This window comes from Xiphophorus hellerii, chromosome 5 (assembly GCF_003331165.1).
Source record: "Xiphophorus hellerii strain 12219 chromosome 5, Xiphophorus_hellerii-4.1, whole genome shotgun sequence".
Lineage (NCBI taxonomy): Eukaryota > Metazoa > Chordata > Actinopteri > Cyprinodontiformes > Poeciliidae > Xiphophorus > Xiphophorus hellerii.
In genome coordinates, this window is record NC_045676.1 from 16,781,540 (window position 1) to 16,805,999 (window position 24,460).

The 24,460-nt window shown below is 36.7% G+C and overlaps 1 protein-coding gene across 6 annotated transcripts in view; it reads right to left on the bottom strand.

The window, feature by feature from the left end:
* kcnq5b (potassium voltage-gated channel, KQT-like subfamily, member 5b) overlaps positions 1 to 24,460 on the bottom strand; it is a 102,734-nt gene that overhangs the window by 5,211 nt on the left and 73,063 nt on the right. The window contains exons 2-15 of one of the 6 annotated variants that reach the window (XM_032562909.1): positions 22,737 to 22,827; positions 20,768 to 20,894; positions 17,705 to 17,883; positions 15,056 to 15,181; positions 14,591 to 14,701; positions 14,104 to 14,199; positions 12,597 to 12,691; positions 10,585 to 10,611; positions 7,490 to 7,546; positions 5,844 to 6,067; positions 3,762 to 3,873; positions 1,751 to 1,882; positions 1,450 to 1,557; positions 84 to 210 (exon numbers count right to left, since the gene is read on the bottom strand). In XM_032562909.1, coding sequence (XP_032418800.1) covers positions 84 to 210; positions 1,450 to 1,557; positions 1,751 to 1,882; positions 3,762 to 3,873; positions 5,844 to 6,067; positions 7,490 to 7,546; positions 10,585 to 10,611; positions 12,597 to 12,691; positions 14,104 to 14,199; positions 14,591 to 14,701; positions 15,056 to 15,181; positions 17,705 to 17,883; positions 20,768 to 20,894; positions 22,737 to 22,827 — 1,612 coding nt within the window. The remainder of the gene's footprint in view (positions 1 to 83; positions 211 to 1,449; positions 1,558 to 1,750; positions 1,883 to 3,761; positions 3,874 to 5,843; positions 6,068 to 7,489; positions 7,547 to 10,584; positions 10,612 to 12,596; positions 12,692 to 14,103; positions 14,200 to 14,590; positions 14,702 to 15,055; positions 15,182 to 17,704; positions 17,884 to 20,767; positions 20,895 to 22,736; positions 22,828 to 24,460) is intronic. The other 5 variants (XM_032562910.1, XM_032562911.1, XM_032562912.1 and 2 more) reach the window with 5 other exon arrangements.

Sequence of the window (24,460 nt, forward strand, 5' to 3'; positions counted from 1 at the left end):
TGTTTTTACAGAGATGCACTGCTATTAACATCTCACTGAAGTTCACTGTAAGACAATATGTTGATCATCAAAGCTTCACACACCTGTCTCTCCACCTTACAGACACGACCCAGCATGCTCATGTCCTCCAACATATCTCCATCAGACAGCAACTTCTCTCGTATCTTCTTATCCAGAGGGACCTGACCCTTCCCGAGGATTTGGTCCACCCTGGATGAACACAGGACACACACAAAAACAAGCAAACAAAAAGATTTGTCAGGAAGAAAAATTATCAGGAAAATAAAATGCAACCCAAAGCCCAGAAGAAAGAAATGTTGGGAAAAGAGAATAACAGAGGATATTAGGAACAGTAGAAAACTCCAGAAAGGAGTTGAGACAATAATAATGCAATGTTCATTTAGTTAGTAGTCCTCTCCATATATTTACTTTTAGTTAAATTTTCCCCTTTTTTGTCAGAAGATGAAACTTTCGAAAAGAAAAATGTGAATATGATGGTGATGCCAAAACTTCCATTCAAGTATTGACAGAATGCTGTTCTGTTTCACTTTTCATCTAACAAGTAACATGATTTTAATTCCATTACAATTATAGAAACTGTACCTAATAAAACAAAAGAAGCCTGAGAAAACCAAAGAAATCCAAAGGATCCCAATATTTAGACGGAAGAGATGCGGTTTTCCTCCACCAGTTGTTGTGAGGTTCATGTTTTCTGATTAACATGAGTGTGTGTAGTTTGTAAGGTCGCATCACATAGATACATTTTATTGACATGCTTCAATTAGGTATTGTTTAAATTGATGCAAAACATTACCACACGCCAACTAAAGGCATAAGTGGAATTACATCGTTAGTGTTTGTTCAGTGGATCAGAGAACAGAGAAAAGAACAGATCTGCTTGCCCCGACCAACTCAGTCAATTCAAAGCCACTATTAAAGTCTTATGTCAAACTGGGATAGTAAAGTAGCAAACATATTGCATGAGAAGATTTTTGCTTTAATTGAACACCTTTTACGTAAAGGTTAGTCTGTCAGTGTCTCAAAAGACCATCATTCACAGCATTAAAAAAGGTAAATGAAAATTCTGGGATTACATTTAATGCATAATACTTAAAACTGGAAATGCACCGATCATGTCTTTCCAGGTCAATATAAGTCCAAGCACAAAAACCATGAATCAGTCAATTTTTCTAGGAAATTCATTTAAAGGAAGAAAATGCTGAACATTGTTAGTTTTGATGTAATTAAGAAATAGGGGGATTTTTTTCCCCAATATCTGAGCTGACAACTATAGATCAGACCGCAGATCTGTGGCTGATTAATTAATTAATCTCTGCTTATGATTGGCTGATAAAAGACTTTAATTTGTTTGCATGATTTGACTGAGCGTCATATGAGGTAAACCCATGTGAGATGGAAAATAATGAAGGACTATGGGGTACTTCTGACCCCCTGATGGAGTTTTTCCTCCCCTGGCTGCAAAACACAGACAAAGACGGGGAGGAAAAGGTCTTAGCTGGGATGCTCAGGGTCTGTGGGCCAATTATCATGTCCAGCCTGTGAGGAAAGCAAACATATACACACACAGAGGTACATGTGTGCATAAAGAAAATAGATCATATCATTATCTTTATGCATGGTCACAATATATTTTCTCATAAATACACACACAAACACATTCATCAGCTCAGAGGAGTCAGGAATGACACCTAGCAGCTTACAGCAGTGTGCAGCCAGTTATTCTTCCTACCTGGTCTGCAGACTCTTAATGCGGCACAGCATGTCCAAGTGACCGGCAGAGTACTGTTCAATCACATCTTTGACATCATATGGTCGCAGAGTCTCCTTAAACTTCTTCTTCGCTACATGAAACTTCATGATCCTGCAGGAAAAGCAGAAAAAAATTTCAAATTTCAGTCAAAAGAGGGCGCTCTGACCCAATCAGAAAGGAGAATCTGCTGCTACACTTCAAGGCTATATAAAAAAAAATCATCTTTCCCTTTAAATGAGACATGTTAAACCCAGTCCATTATTTTGTCTACAATAGTCTGAGCACCTGAATATTTCCTCTAAATTTTCTAAAAGCATCGTGTGTAGTTGTAGCTGTGTATTTTAGCTGTGTGCATGTCACACAATTTCTGTGAAAGGGTTTATTTACCTGTGGCAAGGGCTCAGGGCTGAACTCAGAATAAATATAAGTCTACAGAAAAGAAAAGCCAGCAGGCAACCGAATGCAATAAAACCAAACCTAGAAGAGATATCCTAGGTTTGGTGCTCTCTCCTCATCCAGGGAAAGGAAGGTATACAAAGATGAGCATTAAGTAGATACAAAAGAATTGAAAAAAATTACATTTTAGGAAATGTAATTTTAAGAAAATGTAGAATGTGGACAGAACCGTTCAGCAAGGTGACTTGTGTGCACATGGTAACAGTGGGTATTACTGCAGTCTGAAAGCAACAAGATTAAAGGTTCATACATTGACTGACTCCTCCCCAAAGACAACTGAAGACAAGAATTGCCCCCAGATGGATAAGAAAAAAATTAGCAAAAATTATTGAGCAAAAATTCTGTCAACTTCTGAGTTTGCTGTACTTTGCTTCTAAGCAGTTAAGAGTTTTTTTGTAATATTTTAAAGTGATCTTGATTTATTAGAGAAGCAGCCAAGAGGCCCATGGGAACTCTGAAGGAGTTGCACAGATTTACAGCAACAGGATAACTAATAGCCCTGCACTTCATAAATTTGGTCATTTTAAATAATGACATTGCTGAAATAATGTCCTGTTTGCAGTTTGTCACAAAACCATTCAGGGGACACAGTAAACATGTGGAAGAAGATGCTCTAGTTCAATGAGATAAAAATTTGTTGGCCTGCATGCAAAACACTCTATGTGGAAGAAAACTGACATTGTATATGACCCAGAACAAACCCACCCACAATGTTTGTGGCAGTATCATGCTGTAGGTAGATCTATATTCTGTAGAAGTTGGTCAGAGTTGATGGAAAGATGAATAGGAAAAAAGACAGGGCATGCCAGTAAAAATGTAAATGTTAGAGGCTTCAAAAGCCTAGGTTCACTTTCCAGCAAGACAACAACCCTAAACATACAGCCAGAACTATATCAGAGCTACATGGTTATATCAAAGCATAGTTTAGCCAAAAACTATTTAATACTAAAAGCACTGTTTTTGTGAATCTGTCACAAGACTTGAATATAGTTGCAGATGATCTCTCTGACTGAGTTTAAACTCAATCATAGAAGAATGGAAGAAACTTTAGATTTGACAAGATGATAGAGACATACATAAAAAAACGAACAATTCTGTGTGTCTTTAATTGCAGTCAAGGTGGTTCTACAAACTTCTAAAAACTATTTGTAAAAGAAAAAAAACAACATATCATTTTCAAGTTACCTTAAATCCCATTGAAACATTGCAATGTTGTAAAATACATTTATGAAACTTTAGTAATTTCAAATACATTTGCTAGGCACTGTTGTGTCTTTACTAATCATGCACAAGTTTGCATTGTTTAAGACTGTAATAACTATACTTCCTGCATATAAACTATGCCACGGAGGCTATACAGCCCAAAAAAAGAAAACTAAAAAAAGAATGACTTCCGGTCATTTTAGTCCTTTGAGTGCAGACAATCAGGGGAGCTGCTAGAGCGCAGTGAGCTGCAATCAGGCTTTGTTTGCATTCAGAAAAAGGGGAAAGCATTAGCTGGATGGAAAAAGAAACTTAATCTCCTTTGACAAACCTGACAGCTCGGATGACGGTCTTGACGGAGGGCAGCAAGTCTTCCACAGAGATCTCACAGTGGCAGCCCTTATCATCAAAGGCATCGTCCCCTGTAACAGCAGAGTCTGCTGCTTATGAAACAGGCAGAAGAGAAGGACTGTTCATTTATTTGTACAATGAGCAAGAAACCTATGAACACAACAGCAGAATTTAGTGAGCAGCTATGATGCACTACTTGTGCAGCTGAACCTGAAGTTGCCTCATCAAGCCTCTAATTATGATTTGTATATAGGTTCTGGGTCCAGGAACAAAGTATTTTGGTGCCTCTTTATGTGTCTCATAATCATGACAGGAGGATTTAAAGTGATTGGAGAGGGGAAGAGGGAAGAACCGCAGTTCCAGAAGCTGCTTCTGGAACTGCGGACTAGTTGTAAAGAAAAAGGCCTCTGTGTGCCTTTAAGATTTATCGCCAACAGCAGATCTGTTCATGGGCCTTCTGAGTTACGACATCCTGGTGAAGTAAGCAAGGGGTCATGAGCTTGACTGCAGACTCAAATATAAGGACTGTAGTAGTACAGAGCATGTGTGGGAACTCAAACAACTTATAGTACAGCACATAAATATTGGTTTCGTCTATAATTAGGTCGCATCTAAAAGAAAATATTTAATATCTTGACACTGAGAACGGCCTAATCAGCGTGATTTTGACTAACCTGGAATTTGTTTCCATTTAGCCAGCTGTATGGCTCAAACAGCCTAGATAGTCATTGAAACAACACCCCCATCTATCCAGCTATCCAACAAACAACAACTGGTGAAAGGGTGAGAGAGAGACAGCCGTTGTTCCTCTCCTCAGCTGTCTGTCTTAGTTTGGTACCGCAGTTGTGTTGGATAGGGTGGGGAAACAGATGAAATCAACACTTGGAGTGACACATTCTCTTACTGCATGCTTATAATTTAAAGGAAAAAAAACCAAACAAGACAAAGCTTTGAGATTTAAATGAATTTTAAACATTTTTAGGATTAAAAACTAAATCCATTACTGGATTTCTGCCATCTGTAATGACAGCTTAAAAAGTCTGACACCTGATTATGTAAAAGGGTTTCACAGCACTGCCACGTTTTTAATGTATGTTTATCTACACTTTTCTAATAAACAGCTGGTCTGACGTCAATGACCTTCCAACTGAAGTCCATATTGCAAAGTAGAACGTGTTGAGTGTAACCAGGCAGAAACATTTGGCAATGAAAAAAAATCATTAAAAGTGAAAGCAGGTGATTAGATATGAAGTTTCTATCAACTACACCTAATTGTAGTTGATAGACTTCACCATGGGGAGCAAAACAAATAAACTTAATTCTTAATTTTTGCAGAGGAAAACAGAACGTAATTCTTAACTGACTAACTCTTAGTTAAATCCAAGATAAGCATAATTAAACAAAACCAGGAAAGGTGACAGCAGTGTAATTATAAGGCACCTTTGGTATCAATCACTACATAGACAAAAATCTTCAAATAAATAACAAAAACCTATCTTGTCTTGGCACCACCCTATTACTTCATTGTCTTGGGTAGCTATTGCCACAAATATATGGTCCAAGCTTCTTTTTCTTTATTTAATCTCAAGTTGTTAAAGGATATTACTTCTGCAGATAAGATATTAACTATTCATAAATTCTCCTGAATAATCTACTTTAAAACAAAAACTAAAGAAATTTCTGCTGTTTTGTCTTTTTGGCTAAAATTAATATTTTAGATAATGGAATAAATTTTAATGTGATATAAAGAAAACCTGAGTAAATAAATAATATTTCTCAAATGGTGGTTCTATTTTATCAGAGGAGAAAAGCTATCCAGACCAACATGAAAAACAAACTGCCCTGGGAACTTACTGAATGGATTGGCCTAATACTTTTCACCTGGACATACTAGAGCATTCTAAAGTGTGATGTTTTTTGTTTTTTTTATTGTTGCTGTTTTTGTTCTTTTGTTTTACGTTTTCTGAAGCATGAATCCTTCTGTAATTTCTGATTGGCACAGCCAAGACCATTGCTATAAAGCTCCGAGGGAAAGATTCGGTGGGTGTGCGGTGTCACTGACCATCAGTGGTGGAGCGAGACTGGCTCTTGAGCCGGAGCGAAGGTCGGAAGCGCGTGCGGTCGTTGAAGCTCCAGCTCTTTTGAACCTTGGCAGGACTGGTGCCCTCTGTGCCACTGTCGGCCACTGGAGAACGCCGGTCATTTACAGAGGATGTCTGGCGGTTCTTGATGCTCTGACCGCGGGGGCTTGCCATCCTCACACGCTCTTTGAAGCTTAACTTTTGGCTGAAGTTGGAGGATGAGGAGTTGTGCAGAGGTATTTTGGAGTGTGAGAGAGAAAAAGGCAATGATGTTGGAAGTGAAAGACAGAAAAACATTGGTTAATAATTCAAGCTTCAGCTCAGTAACAGAAATCTGACTCAACTTTTGGTAAAGTTTTGCTTATTTACGTAGTATTTATGTCATTTAGAGCTTTTTCTGAGATAAGAGTAAATAACTGCAGGGCCGGAAGAAAAGACAAACATGCATATTGATGGAGGTCCTATATATAAAATGCTAGCTCTACTTGGGGGTGATGTATCAGTTGTGCAGTGATAATATTAAAGTATTTATTTGTTTTGAACAAATTAGTAAATTAGTTAGCAAGACAAGACAGTGGACAAAGGAAAACAAAGTATCTCCATTGCTGAATTAAGATTTTAGAAAAGTAGAGCATACTATATATAACATACTCCCAAATCTCTACATAATTAAAAAATATTACCATAACATGATGCTTTGTGTTGGTCCACTCCATAAACGATTAAAACCCATTTATTGTTGGTTGTGATTGTAATATGGGAAATGTCTGGCTCTGTCTCTCTTTCATATGTTTCCTACAATATGAAAGTTATGAAACTTTCATATATTTAGTAAACATGAAAGCTGGGCAATGAGGTGAGGTCAGGGAATGTATGAGTGTGCTTAATGCAGAATAGCAACATGCAAAAGCATGAGCAGTGCAACAAACTCAGGCAGGACTTATTTAAATTGGCTAAGTTCAACACATTAAACATGGTAATTTTGCTTTCAAGAATAAAATAAACATATTGTCAGCAAATTAATTTAAAAGATCAGTACTTTGTTTCTGCAAAATTATCCGAATAGCACCATAAAAAAAGTTCTAAAAAATACTTTTGGTTGTGGAGTAATGCATAGTTGTTTCCATTAGTTTTATTCAAGCTTGAGTTCAGAGGCAAATTTTGCAGTTGGTCATGGTGACTTGTGATCTTTTTCATTGGATTTGATGACAATAAAATGTGAATACTTATTTTTTAAAAAAACAGCAAGTGAGGTAGTGCAAAATTTCAGTTTAGAGAAGTGAGTGAAGAAAAAAAAAGATACCAGAAAAAGCAAGAACATTTCACTCAAGAAAAAGCTCATAAATGTTGATTAATTTACAAAATTTGCAGCTGAGCCTGCAACCCAGCACAATTCTTCATCAATTTTTCTGAATATAATCAAGCAAAGTAGCACAAGTCTCAGGCACATATCAAAGAAAGGCTAATTATTATTTTAAAAGCGACTCATATTTTCCTGCAGCACTAGCTTGCTCTGGCCTATCTGAGGCTGTGCAGCCTCCAAAGGACACCCATGCACCAAAGATTAGTCAGCATTCCCAAAAATAAACAACACATCATGGAACATGGGAGCAGAGATGCCGTGTACCTATGTTTCCGAGTGGTATAACTCCTCAGTAGCTTCTGCTTATTACTATGAATTTTACTAGAAACCAAGGAGAGATAGACACATGATGATTTGTTACTTGATAGGTTTTTAAGGTGTGAAAAATAACTTTCAACCTCATTACCGTTTCCACTCTCAGAAAAGTGAGATTCGAGTTATATAAATTCATAACACGGAGAGTTATAAAATACAAGTGTTAATTGTGGTTCATTATGACTATAACTTACCGCTAACGCAGTATAGAAACCCAATGTTTAGTTGGAGAGTCCTGAGCACAGTTTTGTAGGCCACAACATAATATATTAGTATTTAAAATGCCTTTTCTTTATCTTTTGTCATCAAATTTTCTGTGAAACCAATTCTGATTTTCATTAACCCTAATCATCTACATAAACAGAAAACCACGTGAAATGCATTTCTCTGTCTGGAATGAATCCATATCACACATGTTTCTGTTTCTGAATTAAATTAGAGAAATAAATTAACGTTATGACAAAAGCCCCCACCAAGAACGTATATAAAGTAACAGCAGAGTCAGCGCTGATGTTTCGGCTTCCCGAGCCCTGGCATTTAGAGGGAGCAGAACAAGGGCTTAGTGGAGGAAAATTAACATCTACTGCAGAACTGTCCAAAAAAGGCTGCAATTTGGTGACTCATGCACTTCATGTCGATATCACTCCTTTAACCATGTGAATTCCAGCAGGCCATGGCAATACGTGCTTGAATCACAGCATGAGGCCAAAAACGTTTTTGCAGAGTCTTGTGAATCTCTATTTGCTTGATTCATTGTCAATTATGTATTGCCTATGCTGCATTTTGCTCCTAAATGCATAATATTCTATGGATTTATTTTATAGACAAAGTAATACAGACGCAGCCCTCTGTGTGCAGAGGTTTCTTGATCTCTCCTGGGCTTATTCATACCAATGCTTCAACATATTGTGCACAGGGTATAATTCAGGCTTTTTAATCTACCTATTCAATGACTTTCACATTATGAACAATAAATGCGACGGCATCTGTGATGTTGTGGTTCTTCACAGACAAACATTTACTCTGTTTCATAACTGCAAACACAAGGTATTACATCACACTGGCCTTGCTGCCCTAATCGCTATCCTCCCATAATGATTCTGGAAATGCATCAACACCATTAATACATACCCCATAGATAAATGTGCTATATAAATACAGACAAACAGAGAAGAATAGCTCATAAAAAAATTAAAGGCTACCTGAGGCAAGTAATCGCTGAGAAAAAGACAAATATGTGTGTATGCGTTTGGGTAGATTTTTTTTTTTTGTCCCAAATCAAAAAAATGGTTTTGGCGTTATTGTTTTTGAGACGAAGCAATAAACAAACAGAAGCAACAATGAGTCATTGAACGCCTGAGTAAAAACAGCTTTTAGTGGACTAAAATATCATTACCCTCTGCCTTTAGCTGCTCTGATTAGATCAACTTTATTGTGTCAATGCTGTTAACATAGCCTGGCTGAAAGTGTTTTTTCTCTCCTTTTCCTGCAAAGAGATCAATGAAATTCTACAAACCTTCGTGTGGAAAAGGGAGTTTTTATCTAAGCAAAAACTGTTTTTATATGAAGATAATGTATCATTGAAAGCAATTCTGCACTGAATTAGATCAGTTTTGTGACTTATCTTATTTTGTCTTATCTTATCTTGTCTTATCTAAATATAGTGCCTTTGCATTTTTACCCTTATTCACTGTAATAAAAATAACTTTGAAAAATAATTTTTCAAAAATAATTTAATCACATGGCAAGTCCTGCTCCATCTATATAATACATTATTCTACCAGCATGAAGGTAATGTCCTCCTAATTGTATAAATCTTTTAAAATCACTATTCATGAAGACAAAAGAAAGGATTTCAGATTTTTTTATTATGACAGCTAATTATGTTTTCAAAAATATCAAAACCAGCTTTTTATAGTTTCCTTTCAAGCTGCACTTGTCAAAATGAACTGTGTGATGTGCTGAATGAGTCATTCACAAACACAAAGAGTTACATCTCCTGAGTATATTTAATCACTTGTACAGAGTATTTCCTCATCTTCTGGCTGATATTAGAGTTTTATGGCACACAATTTCTCTTTGATGGGGATGGGAAACAGTAAGTTGTGTACTGTCAGCAGGATTTTTGTTTCCCAGTGATAATAATTAAAAACAATGGGTCATGCTGCAATAAATAATAACAGCAATAGGTTTTTTGTTGATGTTTGTCAATCCGACAGACTGACAGTACTACTAGAAATATGATTTTTCCACTGTCAGTTCAATGAAAGTGTTAATAAATGATTAGATTGTGAGTCAAAGTATGACTGAATATAATGAGTACAGTTTAACAGCACAGTTGGTTCCAATTAATATAATTGATGTGATCAAGTGACACATCATAATCATTTCTACTCATAATCATTTGAGCAGAAATTACTATGTTTGTAAGTCTCTGAACTCTATGCATTGACATGTTTGTAATACTTTTTATTGCTCCTTATTGCTGCTTTTTGTAATAAATACCACAAAATTTTACAATAAAATTTGAAGTTCATATTCCCCCATCTTAACTGCTTAATAATAAAAATTTACAAGAGGAAATAAAGTTAGATACAAGCTAAACAACGGTTACAACTTTGAGCAAATCAGGAAAAAATTAGATACAAACAATTGCACTGATTAAATTAGTAATATAATGACAATGTGCTTCCATATCAGCGGGGTAAATCAGTAATTGCAAAACTTAACGCCTTCCTTATTCTAGAATAACATGACTGCAGGACTTTGCAGGGCTTGGTACCAAGGGTAAATTTCATCCGAGTTAAAAAATACAATCAATATAACGGCAGAAGAATCCCGCCTTGTTTGCAGCTAAATGTATTGATTGAGGAGTCTCAAATAATGGCAGCAGCGAGATATTTTTTTTATTCTGATTGTTAAAAATAAATGTCAGTAATGATTAAGTGCTGGGGCAGTAGCCAACTACACAAAATCATCCTCGGTCCTGAAATCACATTTCTAACACCAACTATCAGTTTATCTGCAGTGAAAAAGGTACAAACCTGGTGGTTGACTCGCCCTGATCCTTCCTGGAGTTGACAGATGAGAAAAAGAGAAATAAAATATGAGAAAACATTTTATATATGGCTTCTCTAACATATTTTCCTAATTATCTATTAATAATTATAATAATAATGATAATAATAATAACAAAGCTTAAAAGAAAGAAAAAATGGTGCTTTTGCATATTTTAGCCTGTAGTTACAGCTAATGATGCTGCATTATGAATGAACGAAATATGAACTGAATTTAGCCATTGGTAACAATTTATTTTTACACAGAATGAAAATCTTTCAGAACGCTCATGTCTGGAAACGAATATTAACATTATATACTGAACTTCAGCACTGTGAGAAACTATCAACTGTTGTTGTCGGTTTTATTTTCGTGGCACCTTTTTTGACATGTTCAAAAGAAAAGTCAGGTAGTCGGGGTTAGGTGGAGATCTAATTACAAACTAACTACATAGACAAATTAACTACATACTTTATAATACTTACTTTAAAGTATTATAAAGTAAATAATACTTTACTTATTTTCTAATGGTTCTTAAGAATTTAGCCCACATATTGAGTCTATTGATGTAGCACTGAACCCTAAAAAGATTGCTACGGCGACTTTTGATGGTGCTTTATATTTGTGGGGAGCTCAGTTTGTACTTTTCTAGTCAACATGACATACTGGTTGTAGACAGATTATGTAATTCAACACATTTTTAGAAGCACAATGCTTTTCCGTAACAATTGATATGATGTATTGAAACCAGCAGGTGTCTAGAGCGGTGGTGTAGGGCAAAACTATTGCACTCAAGATTTATTAGTAGAAAGCTAAAACTTGCAAAAACACCAATGTGTTTCTTAGAATCAGCAAGATACAAAAGTTTTTGCCGAGGCACTGTTCCAGCAACTGGAGCCTTTGCAAGTGCTCATAATTTACAGAAGGCAATACACTAATTACTGGCATGCATCTCAGAAAGAAAAAAATAGCAAAACACACACTAACCACTGCAGCATGCAAACGGGAAAAGGAAACAAAAATATTCTTCCAGAAGGAGAAAGATGTGTTTTTTCACTAGTCAATGCTTTTTTTTTTACGTCTTTATAAATGCCCATTTTATACTGTTTGGATGGTTGCTCAGTATTTCCAGGCTCCAGCAATAATTTTACTGGAAAAAGTCAGTGAAACTTTTGGGTGAACAGACACATCTGAATAATAAATGGGCATTTCTTCTTTGAGATATTAATGTCATAAAATATGTTCTTATTTTTTGCTTTAAGGTTTTTCAAACAACTTTTTTATTGACACCATTACACGAAACAGACCAGAATTGATAAGAGAACAGAGATGTCCAATAAATCTTCTACAGAAAGATTATTATTCCCCATCTTTAGAGCGATGGGTTAGCTTCTTTAAAATGGGGTTCTGTAGAAAGGCTACGAGCAATGAATATCTTAACCACAGCAGACAACTCCCTGAACAATGGAGGAATGGAGATTAACATTCACCCAGAGATTTCAGACAGAATCAATCAATTTATGACATCCTAAAACAACTCCAGGCTCAAACTTTAAAAACCTTTGCAGCTCCTTCAGCTTGTATCGGAATTCACTTTGCATTCTTCTTTCCTTGTTAATAACAATCTCCTGTTTTTGTTAACTATATTTTGGACTTTCGAGCAACAGACACAGGAAGACTGTACCTTGTGCCAGGTTATTTTAAGAGAGCTGAAGAACCTCAAATTCAAAGATTGATTGGTGCAGTAGTGGTGAAAAGGGATTGTTGCTTGAAATATTAGCATTCAAATTGACTTTTGGATGTAAGTTTAAATTTATGCTACAGCAATAAGAGATAGATGGAGGATCAATAATTATGGAGGATACATGATAAGTCTGATAAGGGGAAGTATATAAGATAGTTCAACAGCAACAAAAGTAATTCTTCTTAAATCAGAAATCCAAGAGAGAGTGTGACAAAAACACCAAATATCGACAACAGCTGTCATAGTTGTACCTACTTTGTAGGGCTGCAGGTATGCAACGCCTTCAAGTGAGGCTTCCAGGTAGCAACGGAAACCGAGTTCTCATCAGCTGCATAACTACGCCAAACACACTGCATGCAGAACACAAACAGAAGACACCCCCCACCCAAAATCGAGGTAAATGCAAAGCAAAAAACAAACAAGTAAATCAGGATCAAAGAGGGTACCATAAAGAAGAGTGCAAAATAGATCAGGACAATGATAAAACTAATGAAGACAGATGATTAGTGAAAAAGCAAAAACAATTAAAAAAATAAAAAAATACTCAGATGTGTCACACATCTGGCCCCAGATGCAGGTTAGGCAGGCATGGGTACATGCCTGTTGACTGGCAGGAGGCTCTCATAGTGCCGCCACGTGGCATCCAGATGGGGCCTGTCAGTGGAGTAATAACGCCACACAGCCTGGTATAACAGTGAGATGCACAAAATGAAGTGACAACGTATGAGTAAAAGGGGAGAGCAAAGAAGAAAAGAAAGCATGAGGAGAAATGTGAAGAGGACAGGAAGAAGTAAAGGGTAGAAGATTGGTGTATTTTTGGAAGAACCTGTTTAAAAACAGATTTTAGAGGTTACTCCTGGGTGAAGACGGAGGCAGTTAGAGAGAATGAGATTTACTGTCCAAAAAGGTCTAGAATGGAAAAAGAGAAGCTGGAGGATGAGAAAATAAACATGTTTAAAATCACATTCATTAATATTCAGATATTAACTTAAAATGCCTTGCAAAATTATTATTATTATTTTTTTTATTGTCTTGTCATTACAACCACAAATTGCAATGTAGTGTATTGAGATCTATTGTAATGCAGCTCAAAGTGGTTCAGAATGGTGGAAGGAAAATGGCATCTAGTTTCAACCTTTTTCACCAATGAAAATTAGAAAAAAGAGACTGATGCATATCTGTATTTATCCTTTAAGTCAATACTTTGTATAACCATCCTATTACAAGGACTGAATAGAACTGCATGCCACAGTTAGTAGTTATTTTTTTATATACAACATATTTTTAAAAACTGTTTTCTTTCCATTTCACAAATATGCACTACTTTGCCTTGGGCTATAAAGGAATGTCAGACCGGAGTCCTTGAGGATCGGTTTTCTGCATGAATCACACATGAATCAAAGTTATCTTCTCAGCCTGGTGTTAAGTTCTTCAGAGGTCATATAATGAACTACTTATTTGATTCAGGTATGCTGAAGCAGAGACACATCTGAAAGTTGTAGGACACTGGCCCTTAAAGACTGGATTTTGACAGCAAATAAAATCCCAATAAATATGCTGAAGTATAATGGCTGTAACATGATGAAATGTAGTGTGAATACTTTCGCACAATAATGTAAACTTTTGCCCCTCTTTAGTCAAACCAGTTCCAGTCCTGGTTCAGTTCTTGTGCTGCACATGGTAATGAAAAGGCTTTGTTACCACTGATGAGATTTTAAAGAACAGATTCAGGAAAAGAGTCCCTAAGGAATTCCAACTTTACCTGGATGAGGTAGGCTGCAGGGTTCCTCCTCTTCTCAAAGTGCTTTTGTCTGTGCTGCTCCTGAACCTTCAGGGCAAAGCCTGAGCCCAGAATACCCTGATGAGACATGCATCAGTTGGTTCTCTCTCATATACACATAGCTTTCTGTGTTTTCCTCAAAATAAATCAAAATATAGACACATTCAGTTCATTTGTGGTAAAAAAGTAAGACATCTCAGTCAGTTTTGCCATTTTACTGTATTGACTTAACCTTAAGTGTACAAAACCACACACTCCAATCATTAATAAACAAAGAAGCTTAAATGTTTCAAATTTGGTGCACACAGAACCACAGATGCATCCAAAATATGTAAAGTGATAGGACACTGAAGGTTACCCAAAACTCAACACAGTCACAGTCCCTTCACAGTCTTGTTGTTTTCATTGGCACCAAATCCATGAAATAAATACCATATTTAAAAAAAACACAGAGAGGGAAAATACTTACAGCAGGCAAGGCAAAGAAGGAAATACCCAGGAGTGCGAACCCTGCGGACAGCATCCGTCCTGTCCATGTCTTTGGTGTCTTGTCTCCATAGCCGATGGTTGTTAGGGTGATCTGTGGCAAAAAATCGTTATCAGTTTGTAAGAACATACATGTGGTGTGTCACTTTATAAATGCAAAATATTCTACATAATTTGAAAGTGTTTAAATTAAAACGCTTTAAAAATGACCTTATTTGCTACTAAGTTTTCTCATAGACACATTGAATAAGAAAAAAAGAGAGACATTTTAAGCATTCAAAGTAGTAAAACTACAGAGAAACTACATTATCAGGTGAACTTCACTGCTCCAAGACATTCAACTGATATATTGGGTTGATGCCTAGAACCTATCAGTATGATGGCATTTTTTGTTTTTTTTACTACTTTTTTGAACACTGGCATTTATAGCCAATTCCTCACAGCTTACCGTGCCCCACCACAACGCATCAGCATAGGTGGCAAACTCTTTGTTGAACTTGTTCTCCACAAGGTAGACGAGGAACGAAGAGAAGATCAAAACCAGGAAGCCGATGTACCAGGCAGTTACCAGCTCCTGCAGGAAGGAAATCAGAGGAAGCAATCAGATTTAACTGTGGCTAAATAACAGAATTAAATTCATATATTTTATGAAAGAAATCATCCGTTCCCTCACTTTCAAAATTATTTTCTAATGATTGGACACCAGAGGTGTCATTTTATATGAAGTCCAAGTCATGTATGAACTGTTCAAGCTGCGAGAAAGTGAGACTTTCTGCAGGCATTTTCAAAGTTGCTCCATTTTATCCTTTATAGCTGTAGACCTGTTTGTCGGGAAATGTGCTGGCTTTCAAAATGTTGGCAGTGTTAAGATAAGAGTCTACTGCAAGAAATAAATGTCATGACTGTTTTTGTAATGCTTGCTACACTACCAACGCTAATTGCTAATTAAAAAACTTATAAGCAAGTTTATAATCCCAAGTCTGTTATCTTGTCTTAGCAAAACCCACTTTTACAGTGACTGCTCTCACACTAACAAAGTCATGTTGCCTAAGCTCTTGATATAGTCCTAACGACTCCTCACTGCAGGAAGGCTAGAAAAAAAAAGAATCAGTGTTGCTAATTCCAGTTATTTTAAAAAAAATTGAATCAGCTAAAAATCAGTATTGGCAAGGCAAAGATTTACAAAAATCTGCCTTAAAGTTTGATTTCTGGATCTTTGTTAATGAGGATTGCATTTAACTTCTGCAAATGTTGCAAATGGTCTGGCACTATGACATATTTAATAGCACCAACCAACACTTTGCTAATCTCACATCATTTAAAACTGTTACTTCATTTGCAGCTAAAAGTAAATGTACATGTGGCAACATCTCATTGAGATAACAACAGGACATAAAAGCAGCTATGTAATCCTTTTATGAGTTGTGTTTTCTCCTCAAAGATCCACTTGAAACAAATTTTGCGGCCGAAAGCTTGCCCACAGTCAGATGCAGGAGCAGAATCAAAGAATTCTTATAAGACGCGTCGTCATCTTGTACTGAACCTCGACCTGTTTGTGTAGTGTGAAACATTTTACCAGGAGGAGTCTATCTGAATGTGCAGCTTTGAAAGAAGCAAAGAAAAGCAGAAATGACCTGCTGTGGTTTCTACACAAATATGTCAGGTAGAAGTAAAAGAGAAAAGGTTTGTGTGGGCTGTTATAGGTGAAGGCGGATGGATCATAGTGAGTCAAAGAAAAAGAGCAGGAAGTGGAGGGGAAATTGTGCTAGAAATGTTTTGGCCAGAACTCTTCAGTTTAAATTTAACAACATTTTCAACACACAGTTACATAATTAAAAGCACAAATTAAACTGATTTCCTTAAGTTTTCAGAGTATTGTTTTGAATAACTATGTTTTATTTATTTTCAAGTGTAGATGTAGAGTATATGTTTTTATTCATATGTGAAAGATCTCAGCGTTATGTTTCTATGATGTCACATGACATTAATCTATTATCAAAGGTAGCCTACAATTATACTTTTTTCTAGTAAAGGATGTCAAACTTTCTTTAAAAACGTACATATGTACATAGAAGTATATATGTAGTATGCTAATCTTCACTCTCACAATACAGACAAAACTTCAACGCAATTTGCAATTCTGCCATCTTTACAGACCTGGTTCAGATACATATTTTCACAGTGCACTCAGGATGTATTACTTTCTGTGCAAAGATATATCTATATGTCAGTCAAATTTAGAAGTTTAGCAGTTTTGCAGTGAACTAGAATGTGTATTCTTGAATGACTCCAAAATTGAAGTGGGTTTGCAGAAAACAAGAAAATAAAAGTTACCAAGTGGAACAACTAGTATTTAGGAGCTTTTGTGATATCAATCAATTAAGTTTATTTGTATAGCAGATTTCAGCAACAAGGCAGTTCAAAGTGCTTTACACCTTAGAAACTTAAACAAAATATTTATGTTTCTAATAATATTTATAATACAAGTAATAAAAAAAGCACCATACAGTCAACAATTGAGAAAACCAATAACAAACATCAATGTTTCATTTATCATGTTTGAAAAGGAGGTGGATTTTTAGTCTTTATTTAAAAGAACTCAGTGTTTTGACTGTTTTGCAGTTTTTCTGGGAGTGTGTTCCAGATTTGTGGTGCATAGAAGTTGAATGCCGCTTCTCCGTGTTCAATTCTGGTTCTGGGGATACAGAGCAGACCAGAACCAGAAGGTGATCTGGAAGATTGGTGCAACAACAGCAGATCTATAATGTATTGTGTTGCTAAGCCGTTGAGTGATTTATAAACTAACAGCAATATTTTAAAGTCTATCTCTGAGATACAGGGAGCCAGTGTAGGGACTCTTTCTGATTTTAGAACGCGAGCAGCAGCATTCTGGATCAGCTGCAGCTGTCGAAGTGATTTTTTTCAAAAAGTTCAAAATTAAACCCTGACAGAATATAAACTTTTGGTAATTTTTTTTTTTGTGTGTGTATAACTTTAGGTCTAGGTTTATTTTTTTGGCTTATCGGAAACCTGATCAATCAAAGCTTTACCGGCAGTCCATTCAATGTGATTCTCGGTGTGTCTTGTTTCTGCTGACCTTACTATGAGCGTACACCACAGATCCCAGCAGCTTCCAGGTCCCACCTCTTCGGTCCATCCGAACCATCCGAAGAATCTGCAGGAAGCGCAAGCTCCGCAGGACTGAGGTGGCAAACATGTTGGTTTGGCTGCCTGCCGACGACACCACTGCCACTGACGCGATCAGCACTATGATGTCTGGAGAAGCCAGGCGGAAGAAAAGGTAAAACACAGAAAAGGAAAAGAGAATTATAAAGAAATAAAGTAAAACACTTTCTTTGTATTAATTTTGTTTAATTTTTCAATGGTCTGATTGGCGCAATACTCTTTTAACAAGAGAGTATACTCTACTGCTGGCATCCACAACAATACAATAACTTTGACTCATTTGATGCTGTAAGTCACAATGTCATCATGTAGTTCTGCTGCTGGCACAAACAGGACTGCACAGAGCGAAGTAAAATTTCTCATGCTCTGGCACTATTGTAAAATGTTCTGCAAACTGTGACAATCAGATGCACAAACAAGGTCTCAGGCAGGCAGACAGACGTACACAGACATAGCTCAGCGGAAGTTCACACAGAAACCACACGTAATAAATACACAACATCGAACCCACAGAGAACCACTGCAACAGTCAGCTCCTGTCATTTTATCTCTTTTTGTTCCTCCACTGCGCCGTGTCCCGTCTCAGAGACATGCCGAGTAAAACTCTTACACACAGCTCTTACTTTTTATATTCTCTATGTGCGAGTTCAGAAGCAGCTTGAAAAATACGTGTGTGGGGGGGACCACAGAGCTGCACAGATTCACTGCCCTTTGGGGTTTACATAGAGCACATAATGTGCTGCTGTTAGATCTGAATTACCCCATGTTGAAAAATAAAGGTATTTATATTCTATTCTATTCATTTTCTGTGTTTTGTCACTAAATAGATGCATTAGTTTACTCAGTTTTTTTCAATAGTACTTTATTTTAATATGTGTGTCTGCTTTAAACTGTAGACATTACTGAATGTTACAGTGCCGTAGCACTTATTTAACACTCAATTCTAATGAGGTTTATTTGCATTATGCAAAACAGCAGATGCAACAAACAATTCAAAAAATGACCATTTAAATAGCTCAACACGGCTAATACTACAAAAGGTTTTTCAAAAATGTATTTAAAAAAGGTCACGTTTGATTACTTCTGCAGTCTGTAGATTATTCAACGACTTTATGAACAAAATTGTTAAGTACAGCACCCTAATTCAATTATGACCAGCTTCTGGGAGTATTCCCGAGGAACCTTATCCCACTCTTCCTGGGCAGAGACCTCTGGTTCATTAATATTGTTGAGTTTGTGTGCTGCACCTGCCCTTTTCAAATCTTACCAGAAATTTTTAGCGTGTTAAGTGACATAAGTATGATGGGCAACCAAGCAGGAAATCTTCTGGATCCAAGCCTTGGTAGATATTGAGGCCTGCTGTGATCAGTGCTCTATTTAAATATCCAATTATCTCCAAGCTTCAACTTTCTCTAAGACAACATGGCAATTTCTTCCAGGATTCGCTGGTGCTAAATGGTGTAGCCACTGTTCCTTTAACTTTAAACTTGTGAACTATGCTCCCATCTATATCTCTAGCTTTATGGACTATTTTTAACATTTAGTATTCTTTTACCTGTAAACATAAGACAATGATATCTTCTCTAAGCTTTTTGGATGATTCTCTTGACTTATTTCAATAAACATCTCATATTTCTAATACGGAATGAAATATTACTGCCAATAGTTCTGGTAACTGAGATCTTCTCAAGCACACTAATGAAGCTTGACTGGTTACAAATGAGCTGTGCCTAACACTAAGGCTAATTTGCAAATGTGTCATCTGCTGATAAATTCCATTCAGCAGATTGAATAATTTTTTAAGACTGAAATAGCGACTAAAAGAGGGATTTTATGTCCAATAGGGATAAAATCTTCATACTACTAGATGTATTTATGGGTGAAGACAAAATCTTGCAGCTGTTAGATCAATTAGATGAAACTGGAATGTTATTTCATTAAACTGAGTTTTGCGTAAACTCAGTTTGGGGACTTTAATTGAACAATTCTATTTTGAATAGATCAACAGGGCTTTACCTTATCACATCTTGTCTATGATACCCAGATGTTATATTTACTTAATAAAAATACATGTTTCTTGATGATTCTCCATCTACAAAGAATTTGAAAAGAAAAGAAAGATTTTTACTTGAGCTTATTTCCAAAAAATAAATTCCATATTCATCATCACTATTGTCTTTGAGCTTCACACGTTATTTTTTAGATTTTAAATTGATTTTTACAAGGCCTTCAAAATCAACTCTATTTTTCCCAAAATGTTTTTTGTTGTTGCTTTTTCTTTCCAAGAATGTTTTTATTTATTTATTTATTTATGTATTTATGCCAGGCCTTCTAGAGGATGTCAGTTCAGGTCTAAGTCTTTTACATATGAAAGAGCTTTCCGCAGCAGTGATTTTTTTGTTAAAAAATAAAACCTCCTAAAATCTTGCTTTTATTTTTGAACATGGAAGACATTATGTTTTCAATTTTACATGAAAACATAATGTCATTATCAACTACAAAATTTATTAAAAAAAAAAAAGCCTGATACAACCCTCTTCCCAGAAAGCCACAGATGACAACTTGCTTTTGAAAAAAAAAGTCATTCTATCATAAACATTTTTGCTCTCTTTCAAAGTTCACTTAACTTTAACTCTTTTGCTTGATTTTTGTCCTTGATGTTCACCCTTTTGCTTTCCTCTCATTCCCTTAGCCTTGCAAACGGCAGCTACGGCCAGGCAAGAGAAGCAGCAGAAACCGTGCCTCTTACCCCTCGATATCATACTTCTGTATGTTCCAAGCCAAAAGATCCAAGTCTAAACATAGGAAAGAATAACATTTTGCCTCCTCTCTGCTTTTTAAACCTCTAACAACAGCTAAAATGAAACCACCAAACCATGGTCATTACAGCTTGCTGTAGGACTGAGTTCAAAGAGAGTAAGTGTTCTCCATCAGTGAGGGGCAATGGTCAGAGCAATGGAGAGGTTAAACTCACCTATGACACAGAAGGGCTTCCTGGCAAAGCGCAGACGGCCCTGCCATCCTCTGTAGCGGCAGCAGCATCCTGCCGACCAGATGCGTATGATATACTCCAAACCAAACACAACGATCATCACAAACTCCTGTTGGGAAAGTCACACAAGCAAATGGAGAATTTTGAGAGAAAGGTACATGACAGAAAGCATAGGCAGGAGGTGTTTTAGTTCAGCGGACATAAGTGTAGTCTTCTATGCTTCTATCTGGCAGTCGTCATATATGTTGGCTCCTTGCAAACAGAAGCATTTAGATATCACTGGTTTGCATGTCTGACAATTTCTTCTTGATGCCATGGATGCTGAATGTCCCCACTAAAGATATATTGCAAGATGTACTGCAAATTCTGTAGTGCAGATGTCCAATCAAGAGAACCTACAGGAGGAATGTTTGCAAGCAAAGAAGGCCTGCCAGAAAATGGTACCGATGAAGTGGAGGAAGGGTGACATTAACAACCTTCATCTAATCCTTTGGTTAGTTTTTAAAAAGAGGTTGTGATATTTAGTCTCCCAAGAACATATTTGCGTTTCAAGCTTTGCTTGTTATTTTGTGGATTCATCACACATTCTGCCTCATTATTGCCTTATTGTTTGTCACCAGGTGCAGAGAGCTTTTTGTGTGATAATGACTAAGGTAGGTCCTCTGTTAATGCACACACACTGCTTCTGCTTCCATTAGATGTAACACTGATGCAATTAGTGGGGTGCACTTTGTGAAATGGTAGCGACAGCTGCAGGGGCAATTGTCTGCAGGAATTGCTGCAGTGTACAAAAGAGTGACCTTTCCTTTCTGCTAGAGGCTTTTCAAAGAAGAAATAAAAAACACAAATGTAAAATCATTTTAGGAGACTTTTAAAAGCATTTTTGCGCCTGTGCCCACCGTTGGCTCAGTCTGTTCTTCTTAAATCTCTTTCTCATAACACCGAATGAGCTCCATTTGGTGTTATGGGTACTTAAAGAATCTATAATTGAGGGTTTGAAAGTTTGAGGCCAAAATAAATTAGGGACAGGTGAACAAATGTGGCATTGAGTTTCACCTTGATGACTTTGTCTAGACAGATGCTAGGAGAGATACTGTTAGCATTTATTTAGCCAGTCTAGACTCTGTTGACAGCCAAAAGATTGTCAAACAGAAAATGAAAATAGAGTTAATACAAAAAAATTGCACAGTTAATTAATAAGGCTTTTAAATTGTTTCTCACTTATTCGTCATGGAACTAAGTCATGGTCACTATTTTCTACAAAAAGGAAAACTGAGAAAGGTTATTTAATATTAACAATGAAACTGAGACCAGCCAATTGCACTGATATTAACTGCAGTGAACAGTGGCTTATGGAGGGCATGGTAGCTCAGCACATGAAAAACAAATGTACTTATATTTTTATTGTGGGGAAGAGTTTGGTCTGCTCTGTACACTCTGTGGTCAGGGTGTTACAGTCATACAGGCCTGATGTAGAGCATTGGTTTTCAAACTTTTTGACAACTGCGAGAAGAAAAATGTAAAAAAAAAAAACAAACCAACATGTAAATACTTTTTAAAGATTAAATGAAAATTAAAATTACCTTGAGAAATGTTCTCCTAAAAATTAGAAACTTTTTTTGAAGAATTAATATGATGCAAAATTTCCAGAAAAAAATGAACTAATTAATATAAGAACTTTAAGTTGACTTTTAAACTGAGCTTTATATGTTTGGCATACATTTCTGAGTCAAGTGTAAACATTGTCACATGAGTGGACTGGAATAACTGTTGTGACATCCTTATTACAGTCCACAGACTCTGCTAACGGGCTAGGGATTTGCATATTAGAGAAATGAGAAGAGCCCTCAGCATTGGCCATTATCCCGCTCCAGACAGTTTAATGTTTAAACTCCTGCGTGATCAGCTCAGGAGAATGACTGAGATTTTTTCTGGTTCAAGGTTTTCTTACCAGAATTAGTAGGCAGTTGGAGGAGATGTCCTGATGAGCCGGGATGGTTGAGAACACAGAAAGGACCAGGCAGGTGAATACCAAGATGAACCTGAACAAAACACAAACAATTAGAGTTAAACAAAGTGACATCAATGAGATTAGAGACCTCTGAACTCCTATAAGGTGCGACACTGAAATGTGACTGGTCTCTGCGTGTCCCTCTGAGACAAATTTCTGAAGTCGTTGCTGTGTTGAGAAAAAGCAGAACCCCAAGAGCCTACCAGTGAAATCACAGAACTTATTTCCTGTCTGCAGTGAACCATGAGCTATCAACCTAATCATGCTTGTTTGTGCAACATGACTGGAAAGAAGCAAACAGTGAAACTGTAGCTACTGAAAAGCAAGTAGCTTCTGACCATTTCCATACTCAGAATGTTTTTCCTTTTTCTTGCAAGAGATACATTAACAAACATCACATCTATTCTGTTTTTCTTAAACCTTTAAATCTTTATATGAACTCCCTGAGTTCTATTAGGGACAAAGGGGTGAACAGAAAATGGATGGATGGATGGATGGATGGATGGATGGATCAACAATGAGCATGACCTTTTGTGATATTTAGTTAAAAAGTCAGTGCTGATTCCTAATTAGATTTTTACCATTTGTGTTTGTTTATTATAAACCTCTTGCTACAGGCTTTTTCCTTCATAAGCCAAGAAAATTATATCAGGGTGGCAAAGCTTTGATAATAATATAAAAACGTATTACTCTCTTTGACAACAGCTCCATTAAAATGGGCCAGCACCAAACTTTGATTAAAGTTCAGTCAGTGTTTTGCTAAATTATCCTAAAATTGTGCTTTGATATTAGAGGGAATCACATATCTTTGCTGGAGCAGACTGTTCATTAACCTCTGAAACTGTTCCTTTTTTTTAAACACCATCAGTTGTACTGATAATACAGACTGTCATTCAGCACATCTGTACTTACACAGACACCAGGAAGTTGTTCACCACAATGTCTGACAAACACAGAGTATGTCCAGTTCAATTGTTCTTGGTTGAGGATGGTGAATGTACAGCAAGGGTCTGTGTCCAAAGCCAAATGATACAATCTAAAGCTGTGGCTATCAAACCTTGTCTCCTCTTACAAATACTCCAAATAGAGGTCTATATTTTTCACAGTTATGTAGATCTCCTGTTGCTGCTCTATAACGGGTTTGCAGATCTCTGGGGGCTTCAAATTGAAATAAAAGCATGCAGCTCCAAAAGTTGGAAGTTTGCTCTGTTGACATTTCCAAAGATTTGAATAATGCGAATGTGACTGGTGGGAAACATTGGGTGACAGGCATTGTGGGGCTGTCAGCTGAAAGCAAGCTCCTTGTCACTGGCACACCTACGCCTCTCGCACTTACAAGGTTGTCAGACCGAAAATTACAGAGTGACAATCAACTCCCTCCATCCACAGCCAAACTCGTGCCTCCACTTTCAGTGCACATTTACTGTAGAAGTAGGGAAAGAACCATTGAAAAGCTCTTTGACAACATCATTAGGTACTCATTGAAGTTTGCTAATTAATCCCACGAATGAGCATGCTCGGACGGCTTTGGTCTGGTCCATTGCGATGCTCGGAGACGGCGTGATTAGTGTGGAGTATCTCACTCTGTCTTATAATAGAGTGACCATTCTTTAGTTTCCAACAAGCAATAGCTGGATTTATTGCTGCTCGCACACGCACAGTCA